This window comes from Scatophagus argus, chromosome 18, assembly GCF_020382885.2.
Source record: "Scatophagus argus isolate fScaArg1 chromosome 18, fScaArg1.pri, whole genome shotgun sequence".
Lineage (NCBI taxonomy): Eukaryota > Metazoa > Chordata > Actinopteri > Scatophagidae > Scatophagus > Scatophagus argus.
Window position 1 is genome coordinate 2,270,867 of NC_058510.1, and position 18,618 is coordinate 2,289,484.

Here is an 18,618-nt window from a genome sequence, read left to right on the forward strand (position 1 = left end):
ATGTCAGTTTGTCATCAGACACAAGCTGCCAAATTTCATGAAATACCAAATTACTAATTGGCCCAGCGTTAGGTTTCCCGCCTGGAAGTGAGACTGTAATATCTGGGCCTCTATTAGGATCACAGAGAGACACACACACTCAGCTGCCTCCTGCTGAGCTGGCAAGTTTCTGTCATTTCACACCATGCTATGGCAATGACACACACACACACACACATAAAGCAATCACCAAGGACAAAACACTTCTCAGACGTTTTGTAATTATTGCTACTTAAATATTTTGGTCCGCTCAGTTAAAAAAGAGTGTATCAGATTTTCAGAGCTGGACGTGTGTATTGACGTCACACTTTATTGATCTCAGTAAACAAACTGTCTCACTAAGTGTTTAACCACCCTTAAAATAAATAAATGTTAAAATGTGCTCTCTGGTGTCACTCAATGCCCCGCCCACAGCTCTGCCTGACTGGTTACATGTCAGGATAAACAGCCTATCAACAGTCAATGATCTTAATCTGCAAAGTAGCTTCAGATATAAAAAACAAACAAACAAACAAAAAAAATGTGCTTCTAAAATGTAGTGAAGTGGAAGAATAAAGTAGCAGGAGATTAACTCAAAACTGTACTTAACTACACTCCATCACTGAATATTCAAAATTTTCCAAATATCAATTATCAGTCTCCTCGATGACTAACAATCAGCAGCAGCCCCGAAATAGAAGTTCAGTCCCTAACTTATATTTTGTGGAGGCTTGGACTCTTTTGGACAGCTTTCTAATCAGTCTTACTGTATACATGTAAACGTGTCAGTGGCTGTCACCAGTGTACTGCATCAGCACCAGTGGAGCTCTGCTGCATACGCTGTTGTGTTCGGCCAAAGACTCAGCTTCATCACATCATCATTCAGAGCCACTGGAGACTGACACACACTCACACACTGAGCAGATCCAAATGAATAGGACAGCTCGGACACAGCTCGGACTGCTGTTTATTTTCCATTTGCTAGAGTTGTCCTTTTTGTTTTTTAGGGCTCCTAATCAAACATGCCCAAGGCCACTGGATGGATAAACACACACACACACACACACACACACACAGAGTTTGGCAGCATTTCAAGTCTTTTCTCAAGCGATGTGAGAGGAGAGAGGAAGGGCTGGCTGATGATACACACACACACACACAGAAACAAACAAAAAAACAACAGTGGACTTGAAGAGAAACGTCTCAGTTTGTTTTAATGTAAAAACAGTGGGACCCTTTCACCCAAACACATGGTTAGCAAATTATGGCAGCTGACATTTTTGATGTGTTGATGTATACAAGAGCAAGTGTCTCCATATTCCCCACAAACGTCTGCGCACACACACACACACACACTCACACACACACGTATTTCGGGGCACAATCAGATATAAATTACCAATAAACTATGAAAAAAAGCCACTTTCATCAAGACGATGATTAAGTAAAACCAAGTTCTGTTGTGTCTTCCTGGCACATGCGGGGGGCAAATCTGCCTTTTAAATCAAGATGTTTCTTTCGGGAGGAGATGAGAATGAACATTCATTTTCAGACATGACAGTTCAACCTGTCGCTCTGTGCTCTTGTCTTCCAACATTTCAGCTTTTCCCACCCACTGATGGGTTTGAATGTACAAGTCGTTTCCAGTGCAAAACTGTGCGGTTTGGTTAGCTAAGGCGCCGGCTTCCCTTTAAAGGAGTCTGGAAAGTCCTCTGCGTGGTCCTCCGTGTCGGGACTGTGTGTGGGGGGCTCTGAAGCGTGGCTTTCCAAGAGCCCATCAGCATTGATCCCCTTGTAAAAAAAATAATTACATTTCCTTCAGTTTGCTGCAGAGAGTGAACTTGAGTCAGTTCTGCACCACTGCTGTACTGGCAGATAAAGACTCAGTCGCCCAACATAGTTTAATGGTGTGTCGGCTGTGTTGGAGGCTGACCGGTGGTCGCACTCTGTAGACGTGTCCTTGGCTCCATGTGGTCGGTGATGAGGCTTGTAGCTCAGGGCAGGTGTGTCAGCATATTCCCAAAGACAGGTGGGCCAACTCTACACGTGAACAGGCGTACGGTCTGCCAGCACAGGACGTTCACTACGCCTGTGGGTGCCTTCTACACGTTCTGAGAAAGGAATCGCACTTTCCTTCCTGTCAGCAGCCAGCATCTCAGGTCCTTGATGGAGGGAAGTTTCATTTTCTCCCTGTTTTTACTGTAAACATTCAGGAAGATGCCGAAAAGCACCAGAAGGCCGCCCCAGATGTACCTGAGGAGGAAGAGACAGAAAGGTTAGACACCATTGGACCAGCTAGAGGACTGACAGCAAATAACGGCTGTGCAGGAGCTCATTCTGAGGAGTGAAATGCAGTCAGCACGTTAGAGCTCTTTTCGATTTGTTAGAGAAACTGAACGAGTCGAGCAACTTAACACATGCGGATGTTTCTGTTTATTCAGTGAGAGGTCACTGAATGGTTTGACGAGCATGCAAATGATATGCATCACACACTAAGGCCTGGAGACGTTTTCCCTTTAATCTGTCACCCATCTTAACTTGACGGATAATAACAGTTTTCCAATAAAGCTAAATTTGATGTTTTGGTCAAACCAGCTGTTTAGTGATAAGACTGAACACACACTGATAATAAAAATGTTTTAAAAAGTGTAAACTGCCATCAAGGGTCTGGAAGTCCAGCAACGGTGGAGGTCACACACCAGCTGGAGGGGGAATGAAACTGGCCACGGAGAAGCAAAAAGTTCTTAGTATCTTGTATGGAGTGTGTGTGCGTGTGTGAGTGTGTATGAGTGAGTGTGTGTGTGTGTGTGTGCATGTCGAAAGTCATGATGGAGAAACAGAGCAGGAGAGGTACAGCAGAAAACGAGACCCTTCTGACAGTACAGAGGATTTGGAGCCCGGAGGACAAGGAGAAAGAGAAGTCAAGGTCTGAAAAGGGACACGAGAACCAGCGGGCCGAGGAATCAGGTTCCACCAGTCAAACGAGAGACCAGCGCAGGCTTACTGTAAACGAGAACAGAACGATCAAAGCCCGAGTCAAAAGGTGACGGTACTTACTGAAAAGTGAACGGTTTAGCGAAGAACATGAAGGAAAGTACGATCGTCATGGCCTTTCTCCCGGTGGTCACTGCAAAGGAGCAAAACACATCCGAGGTTTTACTTCATTACAAATAGGAAACCAAAATTTGACAGATGTGACGTTTCCAACTGGAGCTGCCTCGATTAGTCTCTCTTCGCCCCCCCCCTCCACCCCCCTGGCTGGACAAAAGAAATGACATGAAGACATGACTGCAGGCTGAGGGAAATTCTGATAAATGTTTTTGACATTTTATAGACTGCATGATTATCTGATAATGAAAATAATTGTCAGCAGCAGCTCTAAATGGACATTTCTAGTCTTCAGCTGGGTAACACCGGCATTGTGTGCGAGTGTCTTGTTTTAAATACACTGAGAATAAGACTGAATTTTCTGTCCCAACTGAAATTACACATTGATTATCTGTCAGAAAATCCCAGCAGGAAGAGAAGATGAGGCTGTTGGTCTGACCTGTCACTGCAACCAGGGCGCCAAAGAGCTTGATCAAGGCCAGCACGAAGGAAATGCCAAAATAACCCGTGAGAGAGAAGAAGAATGCGTATCCGTATGTCTTCACAGGATGCTGGGAGGGAGGAGAGGATTAAAGATCATTTCAAATCTGACTCAGTGCTGAAAACGGTATCCTCCTGACGCACACGTTTGGCATTTTGGGTTCAATGATTCTGTGCAGATATTCATAGACAGCAGTTACAATCACTGCCTCCAGTCCAAGAAATTTAAACAAGTTCCATTTAAACATACACACAGAGCAAACACTGCCACCCAGCTCGAGTACTCACACCCGCCCCTATTACACCCACACAGTAAAAATCCTGTGATGTCATCAGTCTGCGGGCAGCTGGGGGCATCCCATCTTACTATCTTAAAGTGTCCTCACCTCTGAGCAGAAAGCCACTGCTGGCCCCAGCCCGCCCACACAGAGCAGGCCCGTCAGTATGTAGACGAAGCCGATGGAGTACGAGTACAGAACCTGTGGACAAGAAGCACATGTGACCGTTCAGCGGCCTCGCACGCAGCATGACAACATTCATCACAAGTCGAGTCAGAGCGCACACGTGACATTGTGTGCACAGCTCTTTCTCTCAACTTTTCTCAGCTACCATTTCAGAGTTGGAGCCGTTGTGGAGTTTCATGGCTTTCTCCTGCACGTTTCCAATGGCGGCGTCTGCACACAGAGCCAGGGAGATGAGCAGCACACCTGGAAGCCACACACACATAAACACAGAGTTCTGAACACATGATTAAATCATTATTTTAGGTGAGGCTGACAGGACTTACAGTAAAAGGCTCTCCATAATCGGGTGATAATTTAGTCAAATTCCAGCTTTTGAAATGTGAATATTTTCTGGTTTCTTTACTCCTTAATGACAGTAAACTGACTATCTTTAATGAACTAATGATGATGAATCAAGAAAATTGCTGACAGATCAACTGACAGTGGAAAAGGTCGTCATTTTCAGCCATGTCCATATGTGATGCCACATGTAGCTTTAAGTAAAGGCAAAGTGAGGATACGACTGGGCTGCTTTTTACTGAATGTAGATCTGAGTGTTTCTGTGAGACAGCTGCAGTCTGCTGTTGGATCAGGAAGACATTACCTGTCACATTGAAGTTGGGGGCCACTTTGCTGTCAGCTAGCGTGAACCAGATGAGTCCCAGACTCATGCAGAGAGCAGCAGACACATCAGCCACATTATAGCGTTTACCTGCAACGCCAACACAAAGGGCTGAATCATTCTGAACATCTGCCAACAGACTTGCATGCTGTATTAAAGATGAAATTAAAGTGTATGATCTAGACCTGCTTTATTTGGGAAGTGTCATGAAACAACTTTTGCTGTGATTTGGTGCCATATAAATAAACTGAATTGAATATCTGCAATGCTGAATTCAGAAACATAAACTTCACAAAGGAGGACGAGCAATAAGTTTTAGAGGATATCATACCAGCGTGAAAACTGATCTGAAATGAATGTAACTGGTAGAACTTCCAAAACCTTTTGCAACATCACAAACACAAACCAAAGTGAGGCCCGGCACAGGCAGAGCGTACTTCCCCTCGAGCACAGTTTGCAAAGAAGTCTTCAAAAGATGACCCACCTCCTTTTAAATAAAAGAAGTTGACATTGGACTCAGGTAAAAATGCTACTGAAAGTTTTTACAATGAGTCTTCTTCACAACTCAAAGTTTCTGAGGTTGTGCACGTAACAATGCACCAAAAAAAGGCTGTGGGAAAAAAGACAACAGGATGAAGGAGTCTTCCAAAAGCAGGCTGACGGATGGATGCCTTGAGGTTGACAAGGGGACGCAGCATCAGGTCGGCCTCGGTCGGCTTTGATTCCCCAACTCGTCTTTGAAGGGCCTCACATCAGATGCAACCCCACTCCCCTCCCTCCCTTCATCCATCCATCCTTCTCTCCAACTTTCTTTCCTCTTTGCATTCTAAGTGAACAAATTCTGTTTTCCAGCCAACCCCTTGAGGGACCGTGGTCCTCACATCTACCCATCCAGAGAGAGAGAGAGGGAGAGGGAGGCAAAAAACTGCACAAAAACCTGCCTGACGTTGAGGACACAAAACCTTGAGAAGGCCGGAGTGAGGATGAAAGGACAGACAGAACGACGAGCAGGGAGGAAGAGCGAGCGCGGCCGACTGGGCTCCGACAGCCGAAAACAACAGCCACAGATTAAAAGGAGGTACGGAGTGTTGAAAGGTGGTCATCGCTTCAAAAGAAACACGTAAGATGGCTGAAATGAGGTGTAATATGTTGTCAAGTCCCTCCGTCCTGACTAATGACTGTGCTCTTAGTTCAATAAGGATAATGATGGAATTTTTCTTTAAGCACAACCTGATTGCTTTGTCTTGTGTAAAAAGCAGATGATTTAGTTTAGACTTTAGAGCTGAGCAACACATATTGTGATTGCAACGGGAGTCCTGATTTTAGGGGGAAAGGTAATCTGCATTTTATTTTTACTTAAAATACTGATAATAATATGATTTGAGAATATGACTTGTGGGCTGAGGCGTCTCTGTAGCACCACACCGCTTCATTTATAGCCGTTTGCTGAGACATATTTTAACTTTGAAAACTTTCACCTCCTGGGATCTGGATATGGTGCTTGGTCACACCGCTGTTTGGATCACATTCCACAAACTGTTCAGCCGTACTTTACAGATTCTGACACAAGACTGCAATATCTGATATTTTTTAACATGAGGCCCAATTCTCATCTCTTAGACCATCTGAATTTGTGATTAACTCACATTTAGAACTTAAAGAATTTGTCTTAATAACAAAAAATTCTAAATACTTTTGGCTTGTTTGTCAACCGAGCACAATTAAAAATCTCAATCTGTGGAGGATTCCAGAAAGCAGAAAAGTTGGATTTTAAAATTCAACTCTAAAACTCAGAGTGAAGATCTCCAGATCAACTGCCGATGTCAGATATCAGATCAGATGTCAATTAATCAACTGCATTATTAATCATGCAGTATAAAGAGTCAAAAGATGATAAAGAAGGCATATGTAGCAGTGAGGTGTGTGTATAACTACATGCACAGCAGCATGAGCCCACCTTGTATAAACACTCCTCCAATCATGACTGGGATGAGTTTACAGCACTTGAAGATGACCTGCGTGGGGTAGTTCAAGTAGCCCAGAGAGGTATTGGACAGGCCCATAGTGCCCACTGTTAGAAAAGCTATGATCATGTACGTCTTCCCTGGGATCCTGGAGGACAGGGAAACGTGAAACAGATTTCCGTGTTCAAGATTTAACAAACTTTAGTGATCATTAATTCTTTCAAAAACACCTGCTAATGACGGGTTATAAACATCAAAAACCTGTAACATAAGAGTGACAGCGATGAAGCTGAATGAGACGAATAACGTGTGGCGTCTCTGAGCGGGAGATCATTTACCTCCTGCGTTTGTCCTGTGTGAGCTGAAGTTCCACGAGTCCAAACATGGAGTAGAAGCCAAACTGAACCAGAGTGAGGTACCAACCAAAGGGCTTGAATCCATCGACGGAAAAAATCAACTCCTGGATAGAAGGACAGATAAAAATCACAAAGCAGGTAATGATGGAGGTAAGGGTCGTCTTCTGAGGCCCATTTCATAAAATACAACTTTTATATGTCATCTTATATGCTATCTGCATCAGCATCTTTTACCAACTGCATAGACACGAGCTAAAAACAAAACCACCAATAAACGCATGTAAACAAGCTTTGGGGGCTAAATTTACTGGTATTTAATATTTGTTCACGCAAACAAACACGCAGAGCTTTCACTATGACAAACTTCAACTGATTACTTTGACCATGTATGTTTGTTTGCTTGAGTGCACCTCCCAGATTGCATCTTTCTTTCCGTGTTACCTGCAGGTATCCGTAGACGAGGTAAAAGATAAAGACTCCAGCCACACAGATGAAGAACTGCGTGGGGGCACCGAAGCTGCTCAGGTTGATTCCCAGGACCCTCAGCTCCTCCACAGACTTTATGTGGGGAGACATCACCTCCGTGGACGACGGGATGGAGATTGAAATGTGCTTCCGTGAACTGTTGTAGCCCACCAGGCCATATTTGGCACTCATTGTGTCTGTGGCTGCTGGGGGCTGTGAGAACATAAACTCCCATAAATGACAAAGAAAAGCAGAAAGTCCTGACGTTTAAGAGGCTGTAACCAGCAAATGTTTGCTAAATAAATTGATTAACAAAATAGCTGGCAAGAAATTTTCCTTTGACTGACTAATGATTGAAGCTCTAGTAAAGCCCTGAACATACAAGACGGGAGGGACAAACGTAAGCCAGAGCTGAGCTTTCATCATCTGACAATAACATAAATAAAACACCCTGTTGCACCAAGGAAATCCAAACATGAAGAGTGAGTGTAGTGTAAACACCTGCCAGTCGGCCTGTGTGGCACTGGAAACATCAGAAAACACTGGACTGCTGCTGCATCATGACAGCTATTACAGCAAATGTCAGCTATTCGTGAACAGCATTTGAAAAAACATTGAAAGGATTTAAGAGCTCATGTTGTTATTTGTTTCGAAATATGTCTCTTGTTGTTCTTTCTTATCTTTAACAAGTATGACGTGTCAGCTTTGGATATTAGAGCAAATGTAAGAGTGAGAGCGATTAGTCCAAGACCTCAAAGCACTTCACTTACAGCTAAACATCCACCAAAATGTACATTTGTGTTAGCTTACTGATATGAAAATCTGATACGTGTTGTTTGGGAGAAAAGCATGATAGCCAGTTACGTTAGCTAAGCTGCATGAAGCAGCCGGTTGCTAACGACTTAGACTCAGTAGCGTTAGGAGCTGTACTTCAATTAGCTGTCATAGATTAATCACCTAAAAGCGAGTCGTACTACTAATAACCGATGTCAACTTACTAGATGATCAGCATTAACGACTTATTTCATCTTCTAACTTTGATTTCTCAGCCAAACAAGCGAGCAGCAGTAGCGAGCTCGTTACCTTAAACAACACTTCCGGTTTCTTTACGTTAGCTTATCCTCTTCTCTAGAGGCGATTCCGGAGAAAATCATTTCCCTGGACGTGTCGGCTTCATCTTTCGCACATTTCCAACGTTTTCATATTTTCTCTTCACAATGACACGCAGCCGAAGAGCGACGAGAAGCGTGTTAGCCTGCTAAAAGCTGCCTGCACTTGCTGCAGTGGCAGAAACGGCCAACAACTTCCGCTCCGCAGCGACCTCTCAACCGTGATGCTATTGGTCCACACGGCCACGCGCTGGAGCAGGTGAATCGCCTCAGTCCGGTTAATATTAACCCACACTACACCTTAATTCAGTGTTACCTGTGTAAAATGAAGTCAACCTGCGCCGTGCACAGTGGGATGGGACGTTCAGAAATGTAATGCATGGCTTTAGTCCAGGCGAAAGTCCTGTTTAGTCCACACCTCGCGTGTCTTAGCCTACCTGTGCTGGGGAGTCCATGATGAGACTCGGTGTTTGCTGCCTTCTGTCGCCTCTGTGTCCTCCAAAACTCGAGTTTTGCTGGTTTTCACGTGTTGGTAACACAGTGGCCTCTGTGACAGGTTTCTCTAAGGATGCTTTTCTTCCCTCAGTTTATATCCACAGTCAGATCACATACCATCTAACACATTTTTCATGTGATCCTTGCAGAGCTTAAGGCACATGGACAATGTGGTGGTGCATCTCAGACTGAGATTTGAAGGTGTTTAGAAACACTGTTTTACATTAAACCAACAATATTAGCTTCCTCTCTACCCCTCCCACGTACTTCTTTCTCTCTCCACATACTTTGTCTTTTTTGGTGGTATCACTGTGTACTTTTCAGTAAAGCATCGAAGTACTTTGTGTTTCTGGTGAAACCTCAACCCTGATCAAATGAATGCTGGTCTGTTAATGATGACATGAAAAGAGAAGTGTCGTATTGTGGCTGCAGCAGAGCAGCTCTGTCCTTATAAGCCGTCCTCCAGCCTCTTCCTCAGTCTTAAGTGAGCGGGCGTCTCTGCCACACGTGATTCAAATGATCTGCACGGCATTCATTTAAAACCAGGTGGGCTGGAGCAGGCAAACATCTAAAACACACAGGGCAGGGAGCCCCAGGACCCGGACCGAGACACACTGTGATTTCATAGAAATTTTTAATTCAAGCGGTTTTAAATAATTATGGCCTGCGGGCTGTTCTGTGGTTGGACCCCCCTGTAATCGTCATAACCACGTGTGAAGCCACCTCATAATTCCTGCCAACTCGGAGAAGTTCTCCACACGATCTTGATGTGACAAAGGTTGTGAGTTCAGGACCCAGTAGCTGTAGAATGAACAGCTTATATGTTGTATTCATGCGACACAATGACTTTGCCCTCCAGTTCTCACTTGTCGTCTTCTTCCTCTTCTTTCTCCTCCTGAAAATGCCCAACTCACTGTTGCCATCAGCTCTCCTCCTCCTCCTCCTCCCCCTCCTCCTCCTCCTCCTCCTCCCCCTCCTCCTCCTCCTCCTCCTCCTCCTCCTCCCCCTTGCACTCGTGTCCATATATGCTTTTCTCTCTCTAAATCCTTATTGCATTATTCCCTGCTCTCCCTTCCTGTGTTCTGGCTGTCTGTCGGCCATCTCATATCTCTGTCTCTCCCTCTTTGGCTTCCCACAGCATGAAGCATGAGACTCTTTCTTTTTTTTGCCTCTTCACTCCTCCCCTCCCTCTTCTAGCCTTCCTTTCTCCCTGCTGTCCAATCTCAGATCCCTCCCTCTGCCTGCCTTCTCTCTCTCTCTCTCTCTCTCTCTCTCTCTCTCTCTCTCTCTCTCTCTCGCTCGCTCCCTGTCCTCCTTCCCCAGCCAGAGGTTAATACACTCCAGGATGGCATTATTTCCTCCCCGGCCCTCTGACAATATAAAAATTCAGAATGGACAGCTCAATCCCTCTTCCATCTCAGATTTGATTGTAATGGTATTGCCTCCTGTCCCTGGGAGGCCCCTGCCGCCTCGCCAACCCGGCCTTTATGACACTAAATGGCCAGGCTACAATTTTTCCATCTATTCAAAAAATTCTGTTAATAACTCATTTGGAATGAGACGCCTGCACTCCCTGGGCCGTCTGTGGCCAGGTCTCTCACCCCTCTGCTCACAGGGGTCACAGTATACAGGAAAAGATGCAGGGCTGAATCGCAAATGTAAAAGGTTAATTAATCTCTGTGAATTTACAATCCCCTTCCCCCCATTCCCCTTGCACTCCAATTGACAGTCCCAAAGAGACAAAAAATGTCATATTTACAACCTCGCATGGAGAAAGTGCTCGGCGAGGCACAGCAGTTGAGCGCAGGCGCGGCGCCCGTCCGACCACTTTGCCTTCTCCCCCGTCCAACTTTACAAGTGTACCCATTCATCACATGTGATGGATTTATGTAATAAAACCCATTTCCTCTCCCCATACGATCCTATTAAATAATAAAATAATTATTTATTGATTATTCAAAAAGGTACATATGCGCGGGTAATGGCTTTGTACCACACCACTGGACCTGCAATAAATAAAGCCAGCAGAGAGAAGGCTTGAGACAGACAGAGAGAGGGAGAGAGGGGGAATGAAATGACTTTTGAACCAGTGAAATCTGGATCCAATATGGCCTCTTGCAGCGCGGATCAGGAAGGACATTATTCAATCTTCAGGAGGCTCATGCGGGAGCACAACCTATGAATGGTTTTGATATACTTTATGGACCACAGAAATTAAATTAGACAACTAGGCGAGTGTCTTGCACAGGGTTTGTGTCTCAGATTGGAACATTTGTTTGTTTAACCATTCTCCTGCTTGAACCAAAATATCCATCACGATATAAGACGAAATACTTTTTAAGAAGTTTTTTTTTTTTAATGCAGGCTTAATAAATGTCTACAGATAACACTTTGCACCATCAAGCATTACTTTTGAGAAGTACATGCTGAAAACCCATTAAAGCCCATAATTAAAGGTTTTAAACAATTGATATGCAACATTTCTGTGTTAAAATGTCTTAAACAGCTGAGCAGATAGTAATCTGTGAGTTTATCCAAGCTAACGCCGTGTTTTATTTACCTTTAAAACACAGCCTTGTCTGTGAACATTTGTGCCTGAATCACATCAGATAGATTTTCATCAGCAGTGCTGGTTGTTGTGATCCCACACTAGTTTTGTTTTTATTGCGAGTCAGAGAGGGGGAGAGCAGAGAAACTACATACTGGTTAGTGCAGAGGTGAGAGTGTAGACATACTAACAGTGCTTATTCTAATCATTAACAGGCATCTAAAATGTTTGTTTTGGAGCTCTGTGCTTCAGAACATGACTTCTTGGGGTTTAGTAAACTGGCCAGAAAGGCACTGGTGATAACATTTCTGTTTTTATTTCTTTAATCTCTTTTCTTAGAAGATACACATCCAGGCCTATACACACCCACTCCCTTATAATGATCCCTCTTATTATTTATTCAACATCAGAGTCATGAAAAGCCACGTATCCCCAGCAGTGGATCACTTCAAAAAGAGACACTTTAATGTCAGCCAGATATTACATTGAGGGCTTCTTAATAACCCATTTGTGTTGGGTCTTATCCGCGGCTAAAGTGCACTCGCTCTGCGTTGTCTTTTTCCTGGGCTTGTCTCAAGCCTCCTGCATGCTACGGAAAACAGATGCTATCTCGCCTATATTACTTCTCAAAGCACTCATATCCTCTCCCATGTTATTTTCTTTGATCTGCTAGGCTTGCTGCTCTTACATTTTTCTCCCTCCCCCTCCTCCTCCCCCCTCCTCCCCCCTCCTCCCTCTTCCTCGTTTTCCCCTCCATCGTCTGTCCCCCGTCTGCCGGTGACCAGAGAGCAGAGACAGGCCGGCCTGACTCGTTCACGGTGGCTGTGGACGTTTGAAATTCAGCTCATCTGTTCTCAGTCCTCAGAGGGCAGGGGGTGCACGGCGGGTCGGACCTCTTAGATCCTCCATTTAATATGCCTTTACCGTCGGAGGAGGCTGCGTTTCAGGGCTCAGGCTCAATTTACATTCAGTAAACAGTCCATTCAGTTCGAAACAGGAACTCAGACTGCACTTTTAATGCTATATGCATGGTAAGGAGATAAATTTTAACCTAGTCATTGCAGATCGTGTTTCATGTTTTTTTTATTTTTATTTTTATTATTAGAGATGGAATTAGTTGATAATAATGATTGGGTAGTTGAATAGTCTTTAAAGATTCAGTGAGAAGAATTTAAGGGAGTTTAGGGGCTGAAAAGGAATATAATATTCATAATTATGTTTTCTTTTCAAGTGTAATCACATGAAACTAAGAATCGTGCTCTCGTTACCTTAGAATGAGGCTTTTATATGTACAGAGGCGAGCGAGTCCTCCTCCACAGGTTCCGCCATGTTTTCGCCATGACTCCAGTGAGGGACTTTTGAGTTTCTGGCGGCCACAGTTAAAGGTTGTGTTGCACAGGACCACATCATACTGAGAGGCAAGGGCGTGAACATGGAGTCGCCACTGAGGGGGACCACAGCTGATCCACCGGCAGGCCTGTTCACAACCAAACAGAAAAATAAATAAATAAATAAAATAAAATTGAAAACTCATTTCCTGTGATATCGCCTGCTTAGCCTCATGTGACATTCTGGTTTTCCACTTTTTTAATGGATTTGAAATACAGAGATGGTAGTAATAATAATGATGGCAACAGATTTGTGGTATTTTTGATGCATTTTTAATTTATATTTTTATGTCAGTATACTGGAAGGGACATTTTGAGTGTATCTGAATATTCTGTGTGTGTGTGATGGGGATGTTAGAGTTGCTGCTTGTTGAGAGGCGTTTCTAATTTCTGTCCCAGTTTCCATACATGTGGGTGCAGAATGTTATTTAAATATTTTTATTTACATTATAACACATCACTAACCTGAAGCTCGATGTCTTTGTGGTTGTTATTATCTTTGGCATTTTGTTGTGTTTGTCACTGGCTGGTTTACCTGCTGTAAAGTGTCCTTGGTTGACTTGAAAGGCACTTAGAAATAAAATGTATATTCAGGATAATTATGATTATTATTGAAAGAAGTACTTTTATTATCACTGTATACATACATCTGAACTTTACAGTCGGATTTGATTGCGTCAGACTGTTCAGGTGCTAAAAAAGTGAACACCGAGTGTTTCTACTAAACTACAGTTTATGAGCTGCTCCTCTTTGGTGCAAATTGAAAAATGAATGTATATGATGTAAATGAAGAGAGATTGTGTGTGTGTGTGTGTGTGTGTGTGTGTGTGTGTATCTAAAATGCCATCAGGATGCTTTCGAAGCTCTGCAGCTCTCATCATGAATTTTCACTTTTCAATCAGAGTGAACTCTTTTGGATGTGTCTTTAAAAATAAATCAAGAGGCAGCGTAGAGCCTGCAGCCTGTTCAGAATCTCTAAATGTACACACACACACACACACACACACACACACACACACACACACACACACACACACACACACACACACACAGCGTCTCCAGAAGTGAAACCGTAAATCATGAAAAGCATCAGTTAAACTACAAACTTTACAGAAGGATAAAAGTTAATATAGCAGTTGCTGGCTTTTGGTGATTTTACACTGGCTCACACACACACACACACACACACACCATAAGCCGCACCAGCTGAGTGGATGGGTGGCACTCGGGGCAGGCACAGGAGACCAGCATGTCTTTGGCTTTCTTATGAGCAGCCAGGAGGGGGAACCATCCCTCTTTGCATGTGTGCACCCAAGAAAAGACTGAGAGAGAGGAAAAAAAAGTAATTAAACAAACAATTTACCAGGAATTGTGTGTCTGCTTATCCAATCTTCCATACTCGCTTTTGCTCTAATACATATAGACAGAAAGTGGGGCGAAAAAAAGATTGTTTGTTGTCTCCTTAGAGTGACGGTAAATGACACACATGTTTCATTGCCCATTCATTTAACCTGCGCTGTGCTTATAAAGAGAAAGGGATTGAGAAACAAATTACGTAGTGTCATTTAATTAGAAGTTTTGCTGTGAGCAATAATCCTGTTTTTTCCTCTAACCTTTAACTACTTAATGGATTTGAGAAGCTATTACCTTTCAAGATTTCTGTTTTTAATTATTTGGAGTGTTGTCACAGATATGAAATGTCAATCACACACGCTGGGATTAACACTCTGCTTTGTGTCTGAATATTATTTACTTATGGACTGAAGCTGGAGGAGTTCCTATTTGTCGGCAAGTTTGCGAAAAACGACAGAATTGTGAAGTGTGCAAAGTTCTGCTCTGTGGCCTGTTTAGCTCTTCACATTCATTCATCCTTATGCACCCACTTAGCATGGGCTCATCTAAGTTATTTACATAGATATTAACATTATATTTATGAAAACGGCAAGTTGTGGTAAATCTCACAGTAATATTAGAAATATGCCCGTGTGAATCTCGGATCAGATTATAGTAATGACTCAGTTTTAATATGTATAAACTCAATTTATAGTTTTCCTCCTTTGGCGTTCATACTGTAGGTGTGCATGTGTGATAATACACCCCAGGAGGAGTGTGTGTGTGTGTGTGTGTGTGCAGCAGAGGGCCTCCCTCCCTCCCTCTCGTCCTGATCACGTTTAGGCAGCACTGTGAAAGTGGCAGACAGAGTTTGTTTGGTTTCCCCTCGAGGACATTGCAGTTCTCTTCCAACAGACCAACCCGTGTGCTGTGACATCAGGCCCGGCTGTGTGTACATGAATATCGCCTTAAATACCTGAACCGTGTGAGGTACGCTTGATTTATTTTGCCAGACACTCACGGGACCATGAGGGCATGTGTGCTGATCTTAAATCAGTGCTGCTCGCACGGCAGCAGGCCACATTCATGTTCAAAATCCTATATTTTGAATACACGAGCGGATCAAAATATATACGTTAGAGGCACCTGGTGGAGCTTGTCCGGGAGCTGTAGTTTCACTTGAGGAGCGGCAAATGTCTGGGAGGATAAATGAAGCACACCTCGAGCGGTTCAAATATTCAAAACCTTATTCAAATAGATGTTTTCATCCAGGTTTGACATGGCTCTTAGCTGGCGTGTTGGCTCCTCAGACCCCCCATGGCACGGGGCATGTAATCATCCTGAAAGTCTCTTTGGGTGTCTGCACTCTCATAAAGCAGGAAAATGGATCGTGTGGCCCAGGAAGGGAAAATGAAAGAAAAGGAGAATGAAATTACAGACCTGGCTGACTGCACAAATCATGCATATCATGTTTTATGGCTTGCCAGAAGAATTCAACACCTGTGGATCACCGTAGCTATAATTGTACACGAACGCACCGGGATGGAGGGGGTGGGAGGAGAGCTGTGGTTTGTGTGTCACTGAATATGTGAGCGAGAGTGTGTGCGCTCGGTAGGTGTCTGTGCGTGTGCGAGTGTGTTTTTCTTGGCATGCTCGGCTTTTAGAGACAGAGGGAAGATGATAAAAGAAAGTTACGGGAACGCCTGTTGTTCACTCCCTCAGTACATCCTGGGTGAGCCACCCACAGGCCACAGGACTCGCTCACAGAGGCTTCATTTACCATTGTAATTACCCTGTTTATTTACCCTACCTGCTTTTGGTGGGAAAACGGGGGCCAATTCATCAGATCAGGACAATCTGGCCTTGCTTTGGCTTTGCCATTTACTTTAATTAAACGAGGCAATCAGTGAATCATAAATCACAATCCGTGTGACCACTGGCTCTGTTTGAACCCGGTCCTCTTGCTTTAAAGCAGGCACACCTTGTGTTAAATCTTACAATGGACTCCTGAGCCTCGCAATTCACCTTTCAAACAGGAAGCTGTGGGATTCTTTTATCTACATGCAGAACATATATCGTGTTTTTAATCCTGTCTCATTTCACTTTTGACACTCTGAAAGTGCGGGCGGCTGCACGGGATGTTTGAACGGCGGCTAAAACCCAAATAAGATGACAACAGAGCAGATGGAAGAGTCTTACCTCCCTCCCTCTCCCTCCGCTCTACCGTGGATGCTGATGCTCGAGTCAAATTGATTACACCACTCCATCTGCATCATGACCGGCCTCCTCCTGTGTTTGCCGCCTCTGCCTACAGCACAGAGTTAGTGTACAATTACATATAGTTTAATATATCTGCCTGAGCACCTTTAAATAAGCATCACAAGTCCACAAGGTGATTTGTCTTCCAGCCCCATTACTCCATTGTACATCTTGATAGCCAGGGATCGCTCCTAGCTATGTTTAAGCATTAAATAGTGTATTATTATTTCACATAAATCAAGCTGAGATGTGAGGGGGGTATTCATAAATTTTGCATTTCTCACAGACAGTATTTTAAAGCCTCTCTCTCTCTCCCTCCACTGCTCTGAATTTTGAGACTAAAGCAATTCTGCTCCCTGCACTTGATAGTACATTAAAGACAGGCATATCGGGGAGGTATATTCAAAACAACATGTAATGCGGTTTAGATTAAGTTTGAGTTGTTCTAACACATTCATCACAGCACCGTTTCCATAATAAGTGCGCTTGCCTTGCTCGGTGATGCATCCGCGCACATGCACCATTACCATCGGGGAACGTATTGTTATTGTCATGAATAATGTGGAAAAATACTAATAAAGGCCCATTTATCATAATATTTTACTGGCTACTGAATCTCTTATCTGTGCGTCACGATGAAAGGGTAAAATTAAATTTAGAGGTGAATGTTTGCCGTCAGGCGTTGCCCCTCGCGCCCCACCTCACCCACCTCGGACATTAGAGGCGTGTTTGTGCAAAACGTCTACTGAGGAAATGACTTCACTCAGGAAACTGGACGTCAGCGTCACACACGGGCAGGAGAATGTTTTAGTCAGGCCGACAGCACGCTCTTTTCTCAGCTCGCTCTCCGGTTGAGGGTAAAGCTACAAAACTTGACAAAGGAGGAAATTGTACTCGCTGTTGTTTTCTGGTTACTCCATGGACGCCTCGCATGTTCGTTTCTATTTCCTGTCTCTGGGCTGGTTTTCTGATTGGCGCTGATGGTGCGAAACCTGGAGCCTTGTCAGGCGCTGATGGAAGTCTGAGGCTGATCTTCATGTGTGGCAGGAACTGTAAGGCAGCTCGGTTCAGGATCAGCACTTTGCATGAGGGGGAAAAGACCCTTTATGTTCCTGCTAGAAATGACGCCTGAATGAAGCGAATCAAGCGGCAGTCATTTGTGGAGAGTGTGCTTCTCATTTTCACTCGACCCGACGTGTAATGATGTGAAATGCTACAGAAGACTTTATGAATGTTCCTAAGATAAAATAAAAGGATGGTCCAGGAGTTAAGGCAGTCATATTCTAAAATATGTCCAGAATATTACCTCAACCGTCCCATAATACTGAGACAGTGCGAGTCCTTGACGGTCGAACCGAAAACGTAAATCAGCCGGCACAAATTGTTTAAATAATGCAAAAGTCTCATAAGTTTGACTTTTGTGATTTCATGCTCACACTGCAACCGTACACCACAATTAAACCTAATTTTCACTTTTAAGACATGCTTATCATTTCCTGCACATGATAATTATATGATCCACCGGCCCCGGGGCCTTCAGTGTTGCAGCAAAGTCCGTAAAAAAAAAAAGAAAAGAAAGAAATCTTGTAAAAGTCATTGCAAATTGGAAATTGACTCGATGCCAGGACGATATGTTGAGGACTGGTGTGAGCAGGGGGAGTGAGGGAAAAAATGTCTTTGAACTAGTTTTTGCTTGCAGAAAATATCGCTTCTGGGTTGATATTCTTTCTGAAGTGTTTCATGGCGATGAGAATTAAGGAATAAAGCGCAGCGCCAGATGATTCAGTGAAAAGACGGCACACACCCACAGGTATCCTGCTCACATGACGTCACCCTGTGCAAAATTGACAACTTCTGTTGGTTTTTTTAACCTTTTTTTTTTTAAACTAGGTGTGTTTATGAAAATCTCGGAACGACGTGTCGTAAAGGCGGCAGATACGGACAGTCAACAAGTGCCGTATTCACGTGACA

General features: G+C 43.8%; 1 protein-coding gene across 1 annotated transcript; it reads right to left on the reverse strand.

Moving 5' to 3' along the window:
• Positions 1-1,206: 1,206 nt before the first annotated feature.
• Positions 1,207-8,884, reverse strand: slc35b3 (solute carrier family 35 member B3). The gene is made up of 10 exons (XM_046371788.1): positions 8,600-8,884; positions 7,493-7,729; positions 7,034-7,155; positions 6,689-6,843; positions 4,714-4,821; positions 4,216-4,313; positions 3,993-4,085; positions 3,566-3,677; positions 3,076-3,145; positions 1,207-2,271 (listed from the first exon to the last, which is right to left on the reverse strand). Exons 2-10 carry the CDS (start codon positions 7,706-7,708, stop codon positions 2,121-2,123), a joined length of 1,125 nt encoding a protein of 374 aa, XP_046227744.1. The 5' UTR covers positions 7,709-7,729; positions 8,600-8,884; the 3' UTR covers positions 1,207-2,120.
• Between the last annotated feature and the right edge of the window lie 9,734 nt (positions 8,885-18,618).

Coding starts and splice junctions, on each gene's coding strand:
- slc35b3 (XM_046371788.1), bottom strand. CDS start 7,708: ATGAGTGCCAAATATGGCCTGGTGGGCTACAACAGTTCACGGAAGCAC. Junction 7,156..7,492: donor TCGTCTACGGATACCTGCAG/GTAACACGGAAA, acceptor CCTTCTATCCAG/GAGTTGATTTTTTCCGTCGA. Junction 2,272..3,075: donor GCTAAACCGTTCACTTTTCA/GTAAGTACCGTC, acceptor CTTCCTCCTCAG/GTACATCTGGGGCGGCCTTC.